At 42.3% G+C, this 22,428-nt stretch overlaps 2 protein-coding genes and 1 non-coding gene across 4 annotated transcripts in view; 2 read left to right on the top strand and 1 right to left on the bottom strand.

The window, feature by feature from the left end:
• Nucleotides 1-1,284, top strand: part of LOC128834291 (WD repeat and coiled-coil-containing protein-like) — a 32,990-nt gene extending 31,706 nt beyond the window's left edge. The window contains exon 5 of the mRNA XM_054022900.1: nt 1,165-1,284. Coding sequence (XP_053878875.1) covers nt 1,165-1,284 — 120 coding nt within the window. The remainder of the gene's footprint in view (nt 1-1,164) is intronic.
• A 5,155-nt stretch (nt 1,285-6,439) lies between these two features.
• On the top strand, nt 6,440-20,175 carry LOC128833429 (WD repeat and coiled-coil-containing protein-like). Of its 2 annotated transcripts, XM_054021297.1 has the most exons (4): nt 6,440-6,660; nt 10,723-12,656; nt 15,030-15,147; nt 19,482-20,175. In XM_054021297.1, exons 2-4 carry the CDS (start codon nt 10,743-10,745, stop codon nt 19,751-19,753), a joined length of 2,304 nt encoding a protein of 767 aa, XP_053877272.1. In that variant the 5' UTR covers nt 6,440-6,660; nt 10,723-10,742; the 3' UTR covers nt 19,754-20,175. The 2 variants fall into 2 exon arrangements, with proteins under 2 accessions (XP_053877272.1, XP_053877273.1); XM_054021298.1 differs by lacking the exon at nt 15,030-15,147 and having other exon boundaries at nt 19,482-19,629.
• Nucleotides 20,176-21,903: 1,728 nt separating this feature from the next.
• On the bottom strand, nt 21,904-21,976 carry TRNAK-UUU (transfer RNA lysine (anticodon UUU)). The gene has a single exon. It is a non-coding gene; the product is annotated as a tRNA-Lys (tRNA).
• Nucleotides 21,977-22,428: the final 452 nt, after the last annotated feature.

Genomic DNA, 22,428 nt, shown 5'->3' with positions numbered 1-22,428 from the left:
TCCAGGGACTTGCATAACTGAGAAACAATGTTGTTATTAACTATATAGCATCTCAGCATTCTGGTAGGCTAACACAATTCCATTTCAGTGTATTGATCTTACATCTGATTTAATTTCAATTGTAAATATATTATAATGTTTGTTATGATATATGATAATGTTTATACCATTTTAAATATTTTATAATGTTTGTTTTGTGGACTCTTTGATTCATCTATGTATGACTTTGTTTTACAGTTCTGCATATAAGATATTGTACATGTTAAAAAAATAATAATGTTTTAAACTTTTAAACTGAATACTCATATAATTGTAGATATAAGAAGAAGAAAAAAGAAATACCTAGTATGAAGACATCTACTGGCACACAGTTAAAATGACGTCTCCCAGCCTGAAGAAACAAAATGTTTTAAAACCTTAATTTCTGAATATTACCATTAACATTCAATCTAAGGATACATCAAACCTTTGTTTTGGAGAATACAGGTATGCAAATTATCTAAGCACAATTCACTGTAAGGTTACAGAATAGGGTGACCAGACAGCAAGTGTGAAAAATCAGGACAGGGGGTAGGGGGTAATAGGAGCCTATATAAGAAAAAAAAAACAAAAATCGGGACTGTCCCTATAAAATCGGGACATCTGGTCACCCTATTACAGAAATATGATTGTACTCATGAATTAGTTTCTCTCTCAACAAACTGATATTGACAAATAAAGCCCCCTAGTGGCTAAACACTATGTTAAATATAGGGGAAAAAACAGTATAGTAGAAATCTCTTAAATGCCTAGTGCTAAGAAACTTGCTAGGCTAGCTACACTTCCTGTTTAAACAAGTTAGCAAAAGTTTTCTTATTAATCAATGGCTTGAAAACACCCATTAGTCCTCAAACTGCATCAGTATCAATCTCACAAAACCATATATTCTACACATTCTACTCTATTCTATTCAGGTTCTTATGACACTGTGGTATCTCGGCACCTTTCAGAGCTAAAACATAAACAAAGTGACTAGCATCTCTCAAATGGGTTTTGTCTCCATTCCTCCCGTCCTGGGGAGAGATGGAAGAAACTAATGCATCTACTTAATTTCCTGTTCACCTCTGTGCCAGGATTGTTCTCTATTGTTCATCTACAAATGTTTTGTCCTCTATACTTTTAAAGGTGACCTACGAAGGGGAAAACAAAATGGAGTTTGTGCCCTTTTTCATGGTTTATGATAACCTGAAAAGTTGTGGGGATCTATGTGTGTTTGTGCAGAGGCAGGATATGGAGGATATTTGAGGTTCCAGATTTTTTTTAACATTAGAAATTTATTTACTCACCTCAAGACTGGTTTATTGTAACTGACAGTATCTAGGTCTGAAAGCTTCAACAATGAAGAATCTCTATTCTGTGCAAAATACAGTAGCCCAACTCACCCCTTTGCTCCAATCCTTCCACAGCACCCAGTCTATTTCCATTGCAAGTTCTCAGCTATGGAATGAGCTTGCAGAGGAGATCAGACTGGAGTTTGACCAGTTTCAAGTTGCACTGCAAGACCTTGCTGTTTGACAAATCTTTTCCACCATAGCCATATTAAGGGGAGGAGGAAACCCTCTTCCCTGCATTCATCTTGCGCACGCCTGCTGATCTCAGCTAAGCAATATGTCAAAAGGAAACACATGGCATGTCAGGTAGGAAGCACCCATGCTATTTTGAGCTTTCTAGGACAGAAATAACACCTTCTACTCCATCCAGTTGCCAATAGATTGTCATAGATAAAGTTTAAGGCCAGAAAGGACCATTAGATCATTTAGTTTGACAACCATTAAATTTCACGCAGTTACCCCTGGAGTGAGCCCAATAACTCATGTTTGGCTAAAGCATATCGTCCAAAAAAAGGCATTGAGTATTAACTGGAAGACATCCAGAGATGGAGAATCCATCACTTCTCATGGTAATTTGTTCTAATAGTTAATCACAAATTTTTAGAAATTTGTGACTTATTTCCCATTTGAATTTGTCTGGCTTCAGCTTTCAGCCACTGGTTCTTGTCATGCCATACTCCACAAGGTTGAAGTGCCCTTTAGTATCCAGTATTTTCTCCCTGTATTTACACGCTGTAATGAAGTCACCTCTTGATCTTCTTTTTGATTAGCTAAACAGATTGAGCTCTTTAAGTCTCTCATTGAAAGGCATTTTCTCCAGTCCTCAAGTCGTTTTTGTGGCTCTTTTCTGCACCCTCTCCAATTTTTCAACATAGTTTTTAAGAGGTGGACACTAGAACTGTACACAATATTCCAGTTTTGGTCCAACAGGTAAAATCACTTCCCTACCCCCACAGGTATACACAGGTAAAATCACCTCCCTACTCACTATTGCTATTTATACATCCAAGGATCACATGAGCCCTTTTTGCCACAGCATCGCACTGGCTGGCAAATGATGGTGTTGCTTATCCACTATGATTCCTAAATCCTTTTCAGAGTTGCTGCTTTCCAGGATACAGTCCTGCATTCTGTAGGTATCACATGCATTCCTTGTTCCTAGATGCAGAGCCATCCCTTGGGTATGGCGAATCGGGGTGACCGCCCTGGGCCCTGCACTTTGGGGGGCCCCGCAGGAGGGGGTGGAGAGGTGAGGCGGGCAGACAAGCAGGGTGAGGAGGCAAATGGCAGGCGGGCAGGGGGAACGAGGAGGAGCCCCCCCTACCAGAACATCCCTCCCCTCAGCACCTCCTGCCCGCCAGCAGGCCCCCCTGATCAGCACCTCCCCCTCCCTCTCAGCGCCTACTGCAGATCAGATGTTTCGCCCGCAGCGTCAGGAGGCATTGCGGGGAGGGGAGAGAAGCGAGGGCTCAGTGCGCTCACGGGAGGGGGTGGAAATGGGTGGGGAAGAGGAGAGGCAGGAAGAGGCAGGGAAGAGGCGGGGCAGGGACGAAGCAGGGGTGGGAAGAAGCAGAGCAGGGGTGGGCCTTGTGGGAAGGGATGGAGTGGGGGTGGGGCCTGGGCATAGCCAGGGGGAGCACACACCCCTGGCAGATTAGAAACTCGGCACCTATGTCCTGGGCCCCGCACTCCGACAAGGGATGGTCCTGCCTAGATGTATAATTTTGCCTTTTGTTAGATGCCTTTTGTTAGAATGAGCCCATCTTACCAAGTGATCCAGATTGCTTTGTATGATTCCCCTGTCTTCATTATTTACCCCTCCACCAAACTTTGTGTCTCCCTATATTTTATCAGCAGTGATTTTATATGTACTTCCAGATCATTGATGCAAATGGTGATCACTGTAGAGCCCCACTAGAAACACTACCATTCAATAATGATCTGTAATCTGTCAGCCAGTTCTTAATCCATTTAACATGTGCTTTCTAGATAACGTATAGTGTTAAGTTTTTAACCAGAATGTTGTGCAATTCTAAGTCAAACACCTTACAAAGTCTAAGGATATTACACCTACATAGTTACTTTTATCAACCAAACGTGTAATTTCTTGAAAAAATGAAAGCACATTCATATGACAAGACCTAGTTTCCATAAACCATGCTGACTGGCTTTAATTATATTCCTAACCTTTAATTCGTTATTAATTGAATCCTGTTTCAACTTTTCCATTACCTCCCTTGAGTTGGATGTTAGGCTAAATGGCCTATACTTACCTAGATCATCCTGCTTGCCACTTTTAAATGTTGGCACAACATTAGCAGTCTGCCACTCCCCTGGTATACCCCTGGTATTCCAAGATTTATTAAAAATTCACATCTGTGGGCCTGCGATCTCCTCAGCCAGCTCTTTTAGGACACTTGGGTGCAAGTTATCCAGGCCTGCTAATTTAAAAATGTTTATCCATAGTCAATCTGGTTTAACATCTTCCTCGCTTGCTAATAGACTGGAAAGTACTTTGTCATGTGATACAAGAACATCATCCTGCTTCTTTCCAAATATGGACCAAAAATAGTTATTGAACATGTCTGCCCTTTCAGCATTATTATTAATAATTTTACCATCTCCATCTAGTAATGGGCCCATACCATTGCTAGGATTCCTTTTGTTCTTTATATATTTTAAAAAATCCTTCTTATTGACCTTAGTTTTGCCAGCTATGGATTATTCCCTAATATCTCTAGCATCCCTTATCAATTGTCTACATTTTGTAACTTCTAATTTGTATTAATTGCTATTTTTGCTCTTTTCCATTTGTTATATATTGCTTTTTTTTTTTCTAACTGTTGCCTTCACTTTGCCATTGAACCAGGATAGATTTTTAGTCCAAGTTGTCCTATTTCTTGGTTGTGGAATCGTGGCTTTTTGGCGATGGAAACTTTTGTTTAAAAATTCCCAATATTCATTCACATTTTTTTGTCTAAAATCTTCATCCTAGTCAATTTTGCTCATAATTTTCCTCACCTTGGGGAAATTAGCTCTTTTGAAGCACTAAATGTAAATTACTGGTTTGGCCTGTCCTTTATTTTATCCTATTGAATGTAACCAGTCACAGTCACTAGTCTTTGGGAAACCACCAACTTTTAGTCCAATGATTAATTAATTTTTATCCATCTTAATGAGGTCCAAAATAGTTACCTCATGGTAGGCACAATACCTTTTGTTTTAGAAAATTATCATCTATAACTTTTAGAAGCTCTAAAAATGTTCTACTGCAGGCTGCATGAGACCTCTGGCATATGTCTTCCTCCCAAGTGGAAGAACCACATATTAACACTATTTTTCTTTCCACACATTACAGACAGGTGCTTAAGGAGTAATTCATTTTGTTATCTAGTTTGATTTGGTGGTAACAGACCCCCACCAGAACACTCTCCTCGGCTGTTACCATATTGATCCATATACATTCGAGATCCTGGGGTTCTGAGTTGTCAGTAACTCTAAAATAAGTAATATTGTCTTTAATGTAGAGTGCCATTCTTTCACCCTTTACCTACTTTCTCCTTCCTAAACACGGGATAACCAGTGATTTTAACATCCCAATCATGCAACTCATCCCACCAGGTTTCAATAATGCCAATTGTACCAAATTTCTCATCAATGAGAATTTCCAATTCGTCTTCCTTGTTACTCAGACTCCTAGCATTGGTATAGCATTTCTTCTCTTCACATTCTTTGCCATATTGTTTCACTTTGTTCTCAATATGCTGAGTTTGTACCACATTTGCCTTCTTAGCATCCTTCTTTTCTGTTGCGTATTTTAGACCTTTTTATGTCTGCCAGCACAGATCCCAAAGCAAAGGTGTAACATGCTTCTGGCAAATTACTTAGCAATCAAGTTGCCACATTTTGGATTTGCTTCAAGTTTCAAAAGGCTGTAAAGTGTATTCTCTAGACCAGTGGTTCTCAAACTAGAGCCGTCGCTTGTTCAGGGAAAGCCCCTGGTGGGCTGGGCATTTGTTTACCTGCTGAGTCCACAGGTTCGGCCGATTGCGGCTCCCACTGGCTGCAGTTTGCCGCTCCAGGCCAATGAGGGCTGCAGGAAGCGACGCGGGCCGAGGGATGCGCTGGCCGCCCTTCCTGCAGCCCCCCATTGGCCTGGAGCAGCAAAACGGCCAGTGGGAGCCGCGATTGGCTGAACCTGCGGACGCAGCAGATAAACAAACTGACCTGGCCTGCCAGGGGCTTTCCCTGAACAAGCGACAGCCCTAGCTTGAGAATCACTGCTCTAGACTGCATTGAAGCAGTCCAGTCAAGAGATGACAAAGTTGCAAGGTTTACAACTGCAGGAAGTGTGGGTAAGACTTAAGTGTCTTTGTAGAGGCCTCAGATGTCTCTATATAAGTATTATGTAACATTATGACTGAGGATTCCAGACCAAAGATACTGCATTCCCTATAATCCTCACTTGGAGTTAAAGGTGATCCAAAAGGGGGGAGAAATAAATCAGGTGTGTGTCCTTTTTTGCACCTTTATCTTGTGTGAGATGCAATAACAGAGTCCTGATGTTGTGTTCAACCCCCAATACCGCACCACCAAGGCCTTCGTGCAGGGACCCTTAGTGCCCTCCTCTCGACGCAGCCCGTGAAGCGCCCACGGGAAACACAGGGAAGCGTGAGGCAGGGGGTCAGGCCGTGGCGAGGTCAGGCGCCTGGGCAGGGGAAGAGTGATTCGGGGCTAGGCCTGCTCAGCACACGGCTGGCCTGCTACCCCCTGGCCACACAAGAGTCAAGAGGCACCGCCCTGGGCTCTCGCACCATCCAACAGGGGCAGTCAGGTGGTCCCCAGGGCGGGAGCTTCAGGAGAGGAGGCCTGGCCAAGCCCAACCCCCAGGAGACTTGTTTGTGAAATGGAGAGTAGAGTAGTCCCGCCCCGTCCCGTCCCGCCCCGCCCCGCCCCCTTCAGGAGCCAGGGGGCGGGTTACTGACTCCGGCTCCGCCTCTATGAGTCTCCGGGGCTGTGGGGGGGAAGGCACGCGCCCGCCCCATTGCATTCTGGGCGCTGTAGTTTTCCACTACGAGGAGTCCGTTACCAGATCACAGAGCTGCACGCAGGAGGCTAGAGTGCCGCTAGGGGGCATAGGAACGACGAAGGGTGGGGTAGAGCGTCTAAGAGCCCCGAGTGCTACGACTCAGTCCCACTCCGGCCGGGGCTGGGACCTCGGTCTGCGGGGGCCAGCGCGAGCCAGCGCCGCCATTTCACCCGCTGGGAGCCGGGCCCAGCAGCCGCTCGGGTAAGAGGAGCCGCTGGCGGACAGGCGCCCCGATGTCTGACCGGTCCCGAGGGTGCGGCGTGAGCGCGTGGGGGGCGGGGGCAGGAAGGCGCGAGGAGGAAAACGGGGTAATGGGCCCGAGTGGGAGGGAAGCGGGGCGGAAGGGAAATGATGGGAGGGAAAGTAGTGCGGGCGGGCCCGCGAAGGGGTGGGGAACAGAAGCCGGGCGGGCGGAGAAAGTGATGTGGGCGGGCCGGATAGTGTGGGCGTGTAGTTCTGGGTGGGAGGTGCCAGGAGAGAGGAAACCCCTCCTACTGCCTGCCCACCCCCTGCTGTGGGGGATGAGGGGGCTACGAATCTGACCGTCCCTGCCAACTCCCCCTGATGCCGCAAGGGATATAGGTGCAGTGGGGGTGGCCTACTTCAGGGTACAGCCGGACAGCCAGTAGCCCCGCGATGCAGGACCAGGGCGAGGGGTGTATCTCACTCAGCACGTGGGCTCTGTCACCACCGCCCCAGCACCTACAGTCTGAGAAAGCGCTTGTGGGAAAGAGTCTTCCTTGCTAGCAGACAGCTCGTTCCCAAGATAATAACCGTGCCTCATTGTAGGCACATGGACCAGGATCCTTGCCGTAGGACAGGGAAGGTGTGTTATTGCCTGCTGTTCACAGATGCATGGGGAAATGGAGGCAGAGAGATGTAAAGACTGACACTGTCAAACAGAACAAGGAGTCCTTGTGGCACCTTAGAGACTAACATTTATTTGGGCATAAGCTTTCATGGGCTACAGCCCACTTCATCAGATGCATGAAGTGAAAAATACAGGAGCAGGTATAAATACATGAAAGGATGGGGGTTGCTTTACTAAGTGTGAGGTCAGTCTACCGAGATAAATCAATTAACAGCAGGATACCGAGGGAGGAAAAATAACTTTTGAAGTGGTAAGAGAGTGACCCATTACAGACAGTCGACAAGAAGGTGTGAGTAACAGTAGGGAGAAATTAGGATTGGGGAAATTAAGTTAGGTTTTGTAATGACCCAACCACTCCTAGTCTTTATTCAGGCCTAAATTTATATTAGGTGGGAGATCACTGTGCAGCTCCCCTCGGGACACAGACTCAGCAGTCTGTATGCATCCGATGAAGTGGGTTTTAGCCCACGAAAGCTGATGCTCAAATAAATTTGTTAGTTTTTAAGGTGCCACAAGGACTCCTCGTTCTTTTTGCTGATACAGACTAACACGACTACCACTCTGAGACTCAGCAGTGAGTCATACCCATACCCTGATAAACCGTAAGGACCAGGCCTGCCTCAGAAACACCCCAGGGCCCTTCCCCTCTGTGCCAGGTGCATCAGGTGGGGGTAGACAGGGTCAGCAAGGCAGGATCCAAGTGTGGAGGGGGCTTAGTGTGGGGGAATCCAGGTGTAGGTTGAAAGGGTTTGGTGTGGGCAATCTGGGTGTGGGCGGCTCAGTGGGGGTATCCGAGTGTGGGGGGATCTGGATGCACGGGGGCTTGTTGGGTGGTTCTGGGTGCAGTGGTAATGGGACTCCGCAGGGGGTCCAGGTCAAGGTGGTTTGGGTTCAGCGGGGGGTGAGGCTCTGCGGGAGGGTCTGGGTATGAGGGGGTCTGGATGCACAGAGGTTGGGCTGATGCGGGAGCAGCTCCCTGTACAGGGATCCCTATCCCTGCAGCTGAGGAGCGATGGGTGCAGGAAGCGGGGTGCGGGGAGGGAGTTTGCAGAGCTTCCTTCAGCTAGGGGAGAAATCTGGGGGTGGGTCTCTCTGTGCCGCTATAGTGTTTTAAATGTAGGCAAGCCCTAGGAATATTGTGTAACAAATCATTAAGGGCCCAGTGTTCCCTCCAGCAACACAAGTGAACAAGACTCACATTGGGTGGCCCCCTAAGTAAAAGAGTGGCGCAAAAGCGGGGAGCACCAGCTTCATGACATCCTGTCCTAAAGCTGCACTGTGGTAGATCTTTCTGGTAGTCTTTGGGAGCTTGCTAGTAATGTGGCTTTAACTCTTCTTGTTTTTACCTAGTAAATATACCATCAAATTATAAATAAAATACATTACTTTCCTAATATTAGTTTTACATGCAAGCAATTGCAGTAATTGCTGCACAGATGCTATATGATCACAAATGAGAGGAGAGCTGGTCCATGCAATTGCGAATGAGAAGGGTGGTGAGCCATGAGACAGTCTCTGTCTACACTGAAAAAGTTTGAGAACTACTAATCTATGCAATTAGAGTGCAAGGAAAGATGTCTTTGTTATTAAAGCACAGAAGAACTAGTTTCCATTTCCATCTCTGTCACAGATTTCTGCTGTGGCCTTGTGCAAGGCACTAATGGATTTTCACAGATGATGAACACCTACTTGCTTTGGGCAATGCAGATGCTTGGCACCACTGAAAATCAGGCCACAAACCTTACAGCCTGTTTCCTCATCTATAAGATGGAGACTGTAATGCCTACCTCAGAAGTGCTATCGTGAGGTTAAATCCATTAATTATTATATAGAGGATTGGTTTACCCTGAGAGATCTTTCCTGGTTTGTTTAACTGTCCTGTTTGCGTTGGTCTCTGTAGACAAATAAAAAAGTAAAATTTAAAAAAAAAGCAGCGCCTTGTAGAAAAATCTCCAAGACTGCACACTGAGTGCATTTTGTCACACAGCTTGCAATGACTTTAATATACACTATCAAACAATCACGTTTGTAAAAATGTCTTTACTTGTGACACATGAGAGTATTAAAACTGAATTAATTGAACACCTTTTAGTTTTGTATTCCACTCAGCTTGCACACAAGAAAGAGGTTTCAGAGTAGCAGCCGTGTTAGTCTGTATCCGCAAAAAGAAGAACAGGAGTACTTGTGGCACCTTAGAGACTAACAAATTTATTAGAGCATAAGCTTTCGTGGACTACAGCCCAGTGGGGTCTAACAAATGCTCTAATAAATTTGTTAGTCTCTAAGGTGCCACAAATACTCCTGTTCTTCTTTTTACAAGAAAGAGGCTAATTTTTGTTTTTGTTTCTTGAAGACATTTAAAACATGGTGTTTTATTGGTCGTGTTCACAACTGTATGTTGAACCACAATATTTTTGCCAACACCCCAATATTTTTGCCTCCCTACTTTCCTTTACACAGTTGGTCTGTTGATAGGAGTAACCGTATTGTGGGTGATGTTGACACTACTAGCCAATCAGAGCCCGCTATGACCAATTCAAAATTACGCTGAGGCACAAAGCCAGGACAAGAGCTGACTGGACCAGAGAGCCCAACCAGGAATCTCTGCTGCTGCCTCTCCTCTTATGGGGAGCAGTGTAAGAGAGCCACTGACTTCTGCCCCTGCAAAGGGAAGAGGAAGGTGGGTGGTTGCTGAGCAACCCCTTCAGCAAACTTTCTTTGCTTGCTGGAGTGGAGAATGGTGCTCCCAGCTGTCTGGAAGAGCAGTGACCCTTGGCTGGCTGTCTAAAAGTGTGAGTGCATGGCCTGGCACCATGCAGAGTGCTGACCTCAGGCTGGGGGAAAGTGGGCCACAATGACCAAGCTGAGTTCAGCCTTCCAGCTCCCACATTGGAATTCAGGCAGGCGCAATTGACTGACCCTGCTCTAGTTAAACCATGGGTGATTATACTGTTTTTAACCTCTGAGGAGGAAGCAAAGCAGGCCTCCTTTGGCTGTCTGACTTGCAGGGGAACTCACAGTGTAGGAAGAGAATTGTGCAGGCTGGGAAAACCCTGGTCAGGAGGGAGATGCGGGTCTCCATCCAGGAGAGGTGAAGACTGGGGGCTGGAAGCCTGAGAGCGAGTGGCCTTGCTCGACCACAGAAGGGTGCAGGTGCCCTGAACTATGACAGGTGGAGTTTAATGAGAATATCAACACTGCCCCCAGGACAGATACAAATACTAGAAAATGTACTGAAAGGAACAATGCTGCATTGGCCCGATGATGTACATTAGATGACTTAGTGGTTTTTTCCCCATCTCCGACTTACCTGATAAAAAATAATTCATTTAACTGCAGAGTTGTGATCAAAGTCTCTAGACTAATGTATCACTTGTTTTTAATAATTACAGATGCCTCTCACTAGGAAAAAATGGAGCTGGGAAAAGGAAAACTTCTGAGAACTGGCCTTAATGCTTTGTATCAGGCAATCCACCCTGTGCATGGTATTGCCTGGACAGATGGGAAGCAAGTGATACTGACTGCTTTACACCTTCATAATGGAGAACCAAAGTTTGGTGACTCGAGTGTTATTGGTCAGTTTGAACATGTTCATGGACTTTACTGGGGCCCATATGCTACAGACACCACGACTCTGCTTGCTGTTCAGCATAAAAAGCACATCACTATTTGGCAGCTGAGCTATAACATTTCAGAAAGGAATAAACTCTTGGTTTCTCAGATTTGCGAAACTGGTGAGCCATTTCCAGTGCTTCCCCAGGGCTGTGTGTGGCATCCCAAGAAAGAGATCTTGGCTGTGCTTACTACACGGGATGCCTCAGTCTTACACTCGGTTCGTCGCAACAACTCCAGAATTAAAGCCGATATAAAAGGTAGTGGTCTCATCCACTGCGCTTGTTGGACTAAGGAAGGCAATCGCTTAGTAGTTGCTATAGGCAGTGCCCTTCATTCCTATATATGGGATGATGCTCAGAAAACTTTAAATTCTTGCGTGTTTTGCCCTGTATTTGATGTGGGAGGCTACATCTGTGCTGTAGAAGCTACTTTGGATTCCCAAGTTGCTGTTGCTACTGAGCTTCCGTTAGATAAGATCTGTGGCTTAAATTCAGGTATTGCATTTGAAGTCCCAGCTGGTGGTGAAACAAATTCTTTTCCTTCACCGTCTACTGTATTATGTGGTGATGAAGAGTTCTCCATAGATGTGGGGGGGAAATCACTAGACTCAGAAAAATCTGTGCCCATTGTTTCAGTACCTTCTCCTTCATCAGCTCCTGTGGATCTAACCCATATCCTTTCCAGCAAACAAAGACTTAGTTCCAGTCCTCTCATCCATCTTAGGCACAAGGACTACCTAACAGGAAGCGGCCAGGACTCTTCACACCTGATCTTGGTGACTTTTGAAAGAAAGGTTACCACTACCAGAAAAGTCAGCATCCCAGGCATTCTGGTCCCCGACATAATGGCTTTTGATCATAAAACTCATACTGTGTCAGTAGCCTCCAATACTTGTAACATTATTTTGGTCTATTCTTTGACTTCATCCCATTTACCCAATATTCAACAAATTCAGCTTGAGAAAAGTGAAAGACCAAAGGGCTTATGCTTCCTAACCGATAAATTGTTATTGATTTTAGTTGGAAAGCAGAAATTCACTGACCCTGCATTTCTGCCATCTTCAAGGTCAGACAAGTATGTCATCCGTTTGATGATCAAAGAAATAATATTTGAAGAGGGTTCTTCAGCATCTGCAGGAACAAGTGGTAGCTCCAGTTTGAATGCCTTTTTGAACATACCTGTGAAAAGAGAGCCACCAGAAATTCTCTATACAGAAGTTCATCCTCTAAGCAGCGGACTCCTGATACCAGGTCATGCTATTATTCAATCTCCTAGTAGCAGAAGAAAACTTATTGAAGAAATTAAAAGCCCTACTTATGAGCAACGCCTGTTGTCAAGTGTGAGAGACGTCGAAGAAAAAAAGATTTCCATGGATTTTCCTCCAGCTCTGGAAACTTTGGATGCTGAACCAATTAATCGATCATTGGCCCTACATGGGCTTAGAACACCTACTGCATTTTCTAACAGACCAGCATCTCCAAAAGGGCAGGCGGATGTAGTTCCAGAAATTTCAAATTCTCCTAAAAATAACATTCTGCTAGATGAAAAAGAAGCAAGTTATTTATCTAAGAACATAGAAAAATTATGTGGCAATTTTACAGAAGTACAGCATCACCTTTCTGAGCTAACAGAACTTCTAAAATCCAGGAAGAAATTTCTTCCAGCATACCCGTCTTCTCAGGAGCCCTCTTTTATTAACATCACTTGTCAGGTAAGTTTAATGCTGAAAGCTCAGTGTAAAATCTGTTTGTGGCCATATATTTTAAGATTATAGATATCTTTAAAATGTATAGTTCTGCAAGAGTCTCGTTCCAGATTATGCCCAGTAAGGCCCCAATCCTGCAAACAGTTATTCATGTGCTGAACTTTACATGTGAGAAATCCCATTACGTTCAGTTAGGTTTAATTAGGGCCTTAATTTCTATGTGGTATAATAAGGATTGGGACTTTAATTCCTATGCAGAAGAGATGTTTTACCAGCTTGTATACCAGTCCCTATCTATGGTCATGGTGCTAACAGAATTGTCTATTGTCAGATTTTGTTGATATGAAATAAAAAAAGATGAAAATATTTGATATCTCATGAGATTTTAAACTAAAAATATTGCCATTTCACAAGTATATTGCTTCAGTGTTTTTCATCCATACTTTATTTTCATCACTGGTGCACGTAGTGCACATAGGGCCATATTTTAAAAAAGAAGCAAAGATAATGTTATCGTTTAACTATTAATAGGGTTCGATTTATGCCAACAATGGTTCCATTATTCTGGAGATTTTAAACAATGTAAATTATATGATTTCCCTATTAACGAGTGTCTGCTACTCATTACCCCCATCTTCTCACTTATGCTCATATCCTACAGCCAGATCCAGGCCCCTGCATCTTTGTGGATTCCCATTTACTTCAGTGCATGGGTCCCCATATACCGATTCAGTTACAGGATCAGGGCCTTCTGATGAAGTTCTATTAAGTTCTAGTGCTCTTTCCATATTTAAAAAGAAACGCTTTTCGTATATAAAAATTCTAGGCAATTAAACCTACTCCCACTTTTAGTCGCTACCCTCATTAATTTTTTAAGAGTTTAAACAATTGTTGGAATCCAAGACCAAAGATTTACCTATCTATCTGAAATTGAAATCTAGCCAGTTGAGTTATACCTATGCAAAGGGGTTGCACAAGTTTAATTAAGTGTACAATGTGTCCTGTAGATGCTTCTTCACATACAATTTTGTGAAAAGGAAAGAACTTAGTCTGCCCTTCAGATCACAGGTTTAGTGTGAAACCTAACAGTTAGAAAATACAACTTTTTACCAGTAAAATGAGTATATTTACTATGGAAATCATTGACACAATAAACATGGATCACCACAATATCATGTTTTAAAGTCAATTGCTACTCAGATTCATCCAAACCTAGGCTATCTGAGCACTGCCAGATTGCAGATTTAAGGAATGCCAATGATAAAGGAATGATTTTTTCTTCTTTCCTCTTCCCCAACCCCAGGCAATGAAATGGCTTTGTGGGACAGTGGTAGCTAGATAAACAACTCCTGTGCACCTCCAAGCTCCCCCATGAAATGTAACTGAACTGTTTTTTCAGTATGGGTCCTTTGACAGCACAGAAGAGGGGACAAGATTCGCCTCGTAATGTTTGCCCTGACAGAGACATTAAGGGTTCTCAGGGAATTCTTATAAGTGCCCTGGCTATTTTATTTAGGATATAGTTACATTCGCTCACAGTATATAGCCTTGATAGTATCAGAGGGGTAGCCGTGTTAGTTTGGATCTGTAAAAAGCAACAGAGAGTCCTGTGGCACCTTTAAAACTAACATCTGTTAGTCTTAAAGGTACCACAGGACTCTCCATAGCCTTGATAATGACTTATCTTCTGGCTAGATTTAAAAACCCGTTCACCTGCCATGTGGGGGAGACATTCTGAAGACTGTATTTGGGCAGTGGTACTTAAGGTAGACTAGCACTAGACTAAATTCAGTCTTAGAGAGTGTGCGGGGGGAAGGGGGGTTTACACACTCTATTAATAAACAAATAAATTCATGAGGTTTTTAAAAAGTCGGTGAAAACAATTGTTTGGGTGTAAACATTTTTTCCCCTAGGGTATGTACTGCACAAGCCTTGTTGCATTTGAAGAAGAAAGGGAAACTGACTGTAAATAAAGTCAGTTTAGTTACAAAAAGGCATACATTTAAAGTTTCCAATAAACAAATATTAACAAATACAGCAACAAAAAATTGGACTAAGTGAGGATGAATTCTTACCACTGGTTCCATGTCAGCCATGTGGCCTGATCTCTCATCCTCCATCCACATGCACACTAACCTTAGATTGTAGTTACTTTGATACCATTGCTCACTGATGTTTTCATCATAAGTAAAAGGATTTCAGACCATAACCCTTGCAAACTAGTTGGTCCAGACAAATGTAGTATTTGATTTTTGCAAGTGGTACTATTGTTGAAAACATATCTGTGTGATGGTGTTTTGATGAAACTGTCCTATTTTAATAGCTCTGTAACTAAAACACACTCAGCTATACCTAATGGTTTCTTCCTTGTATCTACAGAAGCAGCTTTCTGGAAGTGGGATAGATGAAAGGCGAGCTGTTATTCTATGTGATGGTAAACTCCGTCTAAGTATAGTTCAGCAGATTTTCAGTCTCTCTCTTGTTGAAATGCAACATGGTAAGTTCTGTTCATCCAATACAATGAAGTTCAGATATTTGACGTTCTCAATTTGCATTAGCAACAAATACAGTCTTATTTAGAAAAAAGACAAGGTGTAAAACAATGAAAAGATATTAAAAATACCCAATTTATGTTCTTGTATTAAAATTAGTTCCTTTTTACCTAAAATTTAGATTTCCTGTCCAATTTACCTTTGTTTAGCTAACAGGTGGAGGTGCAGGAAAATCATATTTATCCCATTTTTTTATTCAGACTTTGTAGCTTTTACAAAGAGAATTCTGACTGAAAGGTCTGGTTGTCTGAAATAATCATTTCTTAGAATCCCTGTTCAGTATTTTAACCTGTCAAGTTCATCATCTACTCTCATATAACCAAATTTTATCATTCCTTTTTAACACCGCAAAGGCAGATTTGGGGATTTTGTTATGCTTATTTTTCTGATTGATTTCTCCAGCCATTGTCAATCTTATGTTGTTGGGTTTTTTTTCTTCTCTGCCATTATCCACTCACCTCACACATACCCCCCATCCAACCTGATGTTTTGTTTGTGGCAAAGATATAAAAGATACATCTTTGAGATATGAAATGTTTCTCTGTTGGAAATGTTCTGTACAGTATTTTCCAACATCTAGAGTTTAACACCTGCAGGAAAAGTCCATTGGCAAGTCGCTGTGCACAGCTGTTAAAGACGGAGGCTGCTGCTTCATACTTTCAGAAGTACTGACTTTTCAGATACATGGTGATTAGAGTTCAGATATGTTTTATATTCCTATGACTAGATAAAATCAGTGTGCATCATTCACCAGTGTCTACATTCTAGGAAAGATTATTAATACAATTTTGTTATTACAGCATATAGCACCTTTAATACTGAGAGATTTAAAAAAACCTTTATACTGTATAAAAAGTTATTTCTTCAGCCACCACTGAAATGCAGCCACCTCTCTGGTGAAACATGGTGATTAGTGAACAGCACACAGTGGCGCACACAGACGTTTATGCCAAGTCCACTAGGGAAAAGCAGACAAATTTTGGAAATGCAGCATCTAATTAACTAAACTGAAATTTGTCCAGGACAGTGAGATTAACGTAACTTCTTTTACAAGAAGGCCCATGGAATCTTTAATGATCACCAGTGGCGAGGGCCTCCATTTTTTATGTCTTATCAAAAAGGCATGATTAGTTATATTGTCTAAAGTTCTTTTTTTTTAGTAGAAAAAAATCATGGTTTTTGTCATTTTTTAAATGAACATAAGTAATATTACTGGCTACATTACTCATACTAGTAGTAATATCTTCAAATGCCTGAATTATAAAGTGAGGTTCAAATGAGGTATTAAGCATAAGATTAAAGTTCATTTGCTTTTAATAATCTTCTTGTGACATTTCTTGCAATGTGTTACATAATAGAAGTAAATGGAGCAGCTGGGAAATGTGCTTACTGAACTCACTTTTTTTTTTTCAAACCAGTTTTATTTTGTGATTGCAAAAGTGATGAGATAAAATATGAGAAGACTTGCTTATGGGATGTGAAAATTAGCAAAAGTATACACCTCTAATCCAGTAACATTTTTACAGTTTGAAAGCATGTAGGTAGTGTAACACTAATAAGAATACTACATGAAATAGCAACAGGCCCAGAGATTTAGGACTTGAAGAATTTTTCTCTTCTAAAATTATGTAAATTCATTATATTGAAACCATATGGCTAGAAGCAGCATATATATGTGTGTGTGTGTATGTGTGCGCGTGCATAAACAAGCTCTCTGTTGGTTTTTATTAAATTAATTTGAAATTTTCTTTTAAACCTAAGAACTGAAATGAAAAGCTTAGTACATTATGTGCACATTTTTGTTACAGGTGTTTATGTAACACCTTATAAAATAAATCTTTATGGAAATGTCTAAGCATATCATAGTATCTAATAAAAATACTTTGTGGAATCTTTGAGCTACTGGTCATATTTGTCACTGCCAGTGTAGGTAGGGAAATCTTTAGTCATGTTTAAATACTAAACTAACATTGCTTTCAAAATCACTAGTTACATACAGTAAATGATTGTTTCACTAGTATTGCCATATCCAATTTTAATTGGATGGGGCGGGTGATGAAATTGCTCTGTACAGATTTATGAATTCTGTTTGTTGACCTGATTGCTAGGTTGTTTAAGAACATAAGAATGGCCATATTGGGTCAGACCAATGGTTCATATAGCTCATTATCCTGTCTTTCAACAGTGGACAGCACCAGATGCTTCAGACGGAATGATCAGAACAGGGCAATTATCGAGTGAACCATCCCCTGTAGTCTAGTCCCAGGATCTGGCAGTCAGAGCTTTAGGAACACCCAGAGCATGGGATTGCATCCATGACTATCTTGGCTAATAGCCATTAATGGCTCTGTCCTTCATGGACTTATCTCATTGTTTTTTTTTAACCCAGTTATACTTTTGGCTTTCACAACATCCCCTAGGAATGAGTTACTCCTGGGGGAATTTTGCACCACTGCGCAATTTGCGCAGAATTAACGTTCTGCGCAGAATTTCTTTTTTTTTCCTCATAGAAATGTGCTGTTGGCTGCCACTAGGAGCCGCTGGACAGAGCAGAGCCTGGCTTGCAAATAGCAGACACTGCTGGGGGGAGGGGGAGGGAGAGCTGGAGAGTTCCCGGCAGCTGCAGTTCCTGGCATGCCCTGGAGGAAGGAGGCAGCGTGCAGGAAATGCACTACAAGCCCAGGACCCAGCATCAGTCTGTTTCTCTCTCTGGATTTCTGGGTGGTAGGGGGTGCTAGTGTCTGGGCTGGGGCGGTGCCCTGCAGTTGGGCTCCGGGGAGTTTGGGTGTGGGTTTCTGGCTGGAGATGCCCCGCAGCTGGGCTCTATGGGGGAGGGGTTGAGAATGTCTGGACTGGGGGGGGGGCTGCAGCTGGGCTCGGGGGCACGGGGTGTGTGTGTGTTTGGGCGGGGGGGCGCCCCACAGGTGGGCTCTTGGGGAAGGGAGTGTGGGTGTCTGGCCCCTCAGCTGGGCTCTGGGGAGGAAGGGGCAGAGAAACAGGAACTGGGTTGTCATAGGGGTTTCTTTAACTCTCTACTCCAGGGGAGATTTTTTTTGTTGTCTGTATTGTTACAGACATAGTTGCTGACAGGTATTTTGAAATAAATTACCAAATTAATTGAAATGGGTGTGATTATATAGTGTTATTTAGACAAATAAAATATGCAGAATTTTGCAGATTTTTAAATTTTTTGGTAGAGAATTTTTATTTTTTTGGCACAGAATTCGCTCAGGAATAAATGAGTTCCACAGGTTGGCTATGCGTTGTGTGAAGAAGTACTTCCTTATGTTTGTTTTAAACCTTCTGCCCAGTAATTTCGTTGGGCGACCCCTGATTCTTGTGTTATGTGATGGGATACATAACGCTTCCTTAATGTACTTTCTCCACACTATTTATGATATTCATAGACCTCTATCATATCCCCCCTTAGTTGTCTCCTTTCTAAGCTCAACAGCCCCTATCTTTTTAACCTCTGTTCAAATGGAAGCTGTTCCATACCCTTAAGCAGTTTTTGTTGCCCTTCTCTCCACAGACACCCCCAAGGGAGGAATTATAGGTGCCAAACCCGGTCAGACCTGCTTGGTAACCACAGTTGATACAAAGAGCACTATAGCTCATGTCCTGGTGTAAGAGTGGGAGAATTGTAGAATTCCACCCAGGGACAGATAAATGCAAAAGGCCTGACAACAGAGGGGCTGCACTCAGAGCGACCAGAAGGCTAGCCCTTTATCCAGGATGGGGCTTTGATGCCAAATTGGGGGTTGAGTTGGGTTTTACTTAAAATATTAACTCAAATGTCAAGACTATAGTGTGCAGTTGATCTTATTTAGCTCTGTTGGCAGTAAATATTGGCTTGACCTCTGAATATTTCATTTGAGCAGGAGACCAGAAAAGAAGAAGAAGGCACGTCTGCATCTCAGTGTTCAGAATTTCATTCCCATTCCTAATCTGAAATTGTGTCATGATATATGTGTTGTAGCTGTGGCTTCTGGTGGGAAAGTTGGTCTGAGAGAACTGGCTTTTGCACAGCTGTTGTCTGATTTTCAGTCAGTAGCATTTTATACAACAATACATGTTTTTTCTTTCAGAGAAAATCCAATTTATCTCACCTCTAGGCTTAGCTAGAAAAAACAGTAAACATTCTTTTCTTGTTAAATTCAATTTTCAGATTTTGTGTTGCATCAAAGGGTCAGTATTTGGTAATATTATTTATGCCTAAAATATACTGAGTTGCAAAAAAAAGTATTGTTAATAAATAGATATTTTAATGTCCTCATAGGTTCAACCTGGATTGTTCTCACAACTGACAGTGAAGGCTTTGTTCCATTAACATTCGGATCCATGCAGGAGATAATCATAAGAGATGCCAGTTCAAAAGGCTATAGCACCCATTCTTCCAAAACTTTGGATATCATCAGTTCTACAGAAGGGTATAGACCCATTTCTTCAGAAAGTCTGGATATCACTAGTTCTTTGGAAGTCTTAAGAGAACATTCTTCTAAAAGTCTAGACACCAGCAGCTCTTCAGAACAGTCAACCAGTAAAACGTAATTTTGAATTACGATGATATTAGCTGCTATAGTTGGACAGTTTTTAAATCATTGTCACACAGGACGGGCTCCTTTACATAACTGTCTGTATATTATAATTGATACGTCTGTTGAGTTTTTCTTGTAACTAGATCTTATACAATTTTGTTGGGTTCATCACTCGATAAATCTTCTCTCTTATTTATTTGGCCCTCTTTACACCAAGTTTGGAAACTAGCACTCTTTTACTGAGCAATATGTGTTTTAAACTTTTTTTTTTTTTTTTTTTGTGCTAGAAATCATAAACCAGGCTTTGTGTCTGTGGCTGGACATCTGGCTTTCTACAAGGTTCAGAAAAAGGGCTTCCTTACCATCTTGCCTCTGATTTGTTTATGGTTTTAAATTACAGCAGAACTCACAGAATAAAAAAATAAGTAGACAGTTCTGCCTTTTCTTTTCTTTATTGGAGACAAAAAAAAAAAACCCAAACTGGTGGTCAGATCCTGAAGTCCTCAGTTTTTATTCAGAAACTCTGAAGACAAATTGTCTTATCTACGCAAGAAAATTTTATACCTCTTCTCCAACAGTGTTGGTAATGGTATAAGCACCAGCTTAACAGGGTTTGGGCATATTTATCATGTCATGAAAACTTGAGCCCTTTTCGTGCTAGCACTTGCATCTGTACTAGCACTCGTATAGTTATTATGTTTGTGGAAAGCAGGTGCAAATGTTTCTAGGGTTGGCTTGTAAACAGTGAGTCTGAGACATGTACTATTTCACTCCTATCCCAAAATCAGCCCTTTGAACCATATGTGACACGGTATTGCAATGCCACAACAATGTTAGCAGATGGTAACTAAGTACAGACACTCCCCAGCTTACGCAAGACCCAACTTACGCAAATTCACACTTATGGAAAAAGTTCCCTAAGCCAGAAATAGGATTTTCGAGTTACGCAATTGTTCCGTTCCGGAAAGCCTTGCATAAGTTGGGGGACGTCTGTATGTTGAGAAGTAATTTTTCAGTCACTTATGGTAGGGTTTTGTGGTTTGGCTTGTTTTATTACTCCTAAACATAGCAAATATTCACATACAAAATTTGGAAACTTTTTCTAGTTGTTTTCAAATTAGAAGGGAGCACAAAAATGTGTCTTGTTGTTCTCTTAGCCCTTGTACCTGCTGACGTGACCTTGAAAATGTGACCCATACAGCTACGTCTGCCTGAACTAGCAGGGAACCTAAGACCATATTGTACCTTTAAGAGGTGTGGACTACCATTTTCATCTCACTGAGGGATTAATTTAGGTGTGCAATGAGGATTCTTTAAATGTCAATATTATTAACTGTTTCCCTGCTCCTCAAAGCACGTAAGAAAGGAAAGAGGCAATTATATTATGAAGATCTGTCCCACTTACTAATAGCAGCCTCAGATTTTGACACCATGAGTAGGTGGATCTGGAACATACCAGTTTTTTTTCCCCTCCTGGAACAAAAAGGAACTGAGCCCAGCAAGGCATCTGAGTCATTTCAAGGGGGAGCCAAGCCCTAAAAGTCCAGCAAGCCATCCAAGCAGCATTGTGGGGAAGCCGCACCTGAGAATCCTAGCAAAGCCCACAATATATTCAGATCCCACTGAGTGGGAGCCAAACCCAAGGAACCCAATGACCATGTGTGATCAAGATTTGGAACATCTATTACAAGAGTATTACCATCTTCCCCACCCTCAATTTGCCCTTTGCCTTCTACCCTGTCTTTATTCTTCTGTATAAGCCTTGGAAAATTTGTTGGGGTACAGCAATGGCCATCACCTTTATATGGTTATGTTAAATTAATAAGGATTTAGAACTAGTCAAGTTTCTTGCTCAATGTCAGACTTTCTCCTTCAAATAGGGACTGATTCTTTATTCTCTTGCAAACAATACAGCAATTTAAAATACACTGTTGTTAACAAATCATAGAATGTCCAGTTGGATGGGACCTTGGGAGGTCATCTAGTCCAACCCCCTGCTCAAAGCAGGACCAATCCCCAGGCAGATTTTTGCCCTATATCCCTAAATGGCCCCCCTCAAGGATTGAACTCACAACCCTGGGCTTAGCAGGCCAATGCTCAAACCACTGAGCTATTCCTCCCCCCTAAAGACACATATGTCTAAGAACTTAGTAAATAGTTTACCACCTGACCAGGGACTTGAACCCTGGACCCTCAGATTAAAAGTCTGATGGGCTACCAACTGACCTAGCCAGGCTCACAAATCAGTTTTAGTGTTCATGGACAAGGCATATATATTGTTAAAGTCTAAACACAATCCTATTACTACACTATTTTCAGGTTAAAAATTGACTATGAAGAAAATATGTAAGAGCCTGTTCCTGTAGGCTTTGATCTATTGTTGCATATAAAAACCGTGTGCAGGCAGAGATTTTACGTGTCAACCCAGTTAGATTAGGAGTGGGCTAAAGAGGATTGCAAGCTTCTCTGTAAATAAGGTTCCAGGATTTCTACCTATAAAATTAAATACTTTAATCTAGTAAACAACATACTGCTCTTTTAGAAGATCATCCGCTGTGCAAAAAGGAATCAAAATGCACTAGAGAGCACTGATTCCTTGGACACCTCCAAAGTTGTTTAACCAAAAAGTCAGATGAATTATTCACCTAATCTAGAACAAATGTAAGCAACTCAAAACCTCAACACTGG

The sequence above is a fragment of the Malaclemys terrapin genome, chromosome 3, assembly GCF_027887155.1.
Source record: "Malaclemys terrapin pileata isolate rMalTer1 chromosome 3, rMalTer1.hap1, whole genome shotgun sequence".
Taxonomy (NCBI): domain Eukaryota; kingdom Metazoa; phylum Chordata; order Testudines; family Emydidae; genus Malaclemys; species Malaclemys terrapin.
Note: the sequence above shows the minus strand (reverse complement) of the source record. Positions and strands in the feature narration are given on the sequence as shown.

What these genes read in the sequence shown, in the direction of transcription:
- LOC128833429 (XM_054021297.1), top strand. Translation starts at nt 10,743, where the DNA reads ATGGAGCTGGGAAAAGGAAAACTTCTGAGAACTGGCCTTAATGCTTTG. An exon ending in TTATTAACATCACTTGTCAG is followed by an intron (nt 12,657 to 15,029) that starts GTAAGTTTAATG and finishes TTGTATCTACAG; the next exon opens with AAGCAGCTTTCTGGAAGTGG. An exon ending in TCTTGTTGAAATGCAACATG is followed by an intron (nt 15,148 to 19,481) that starts GTAAGTTCTGTT and finishes ATGTCCTCATAG; the next exon opens with GTTCAACCTGGATTGTTCTC.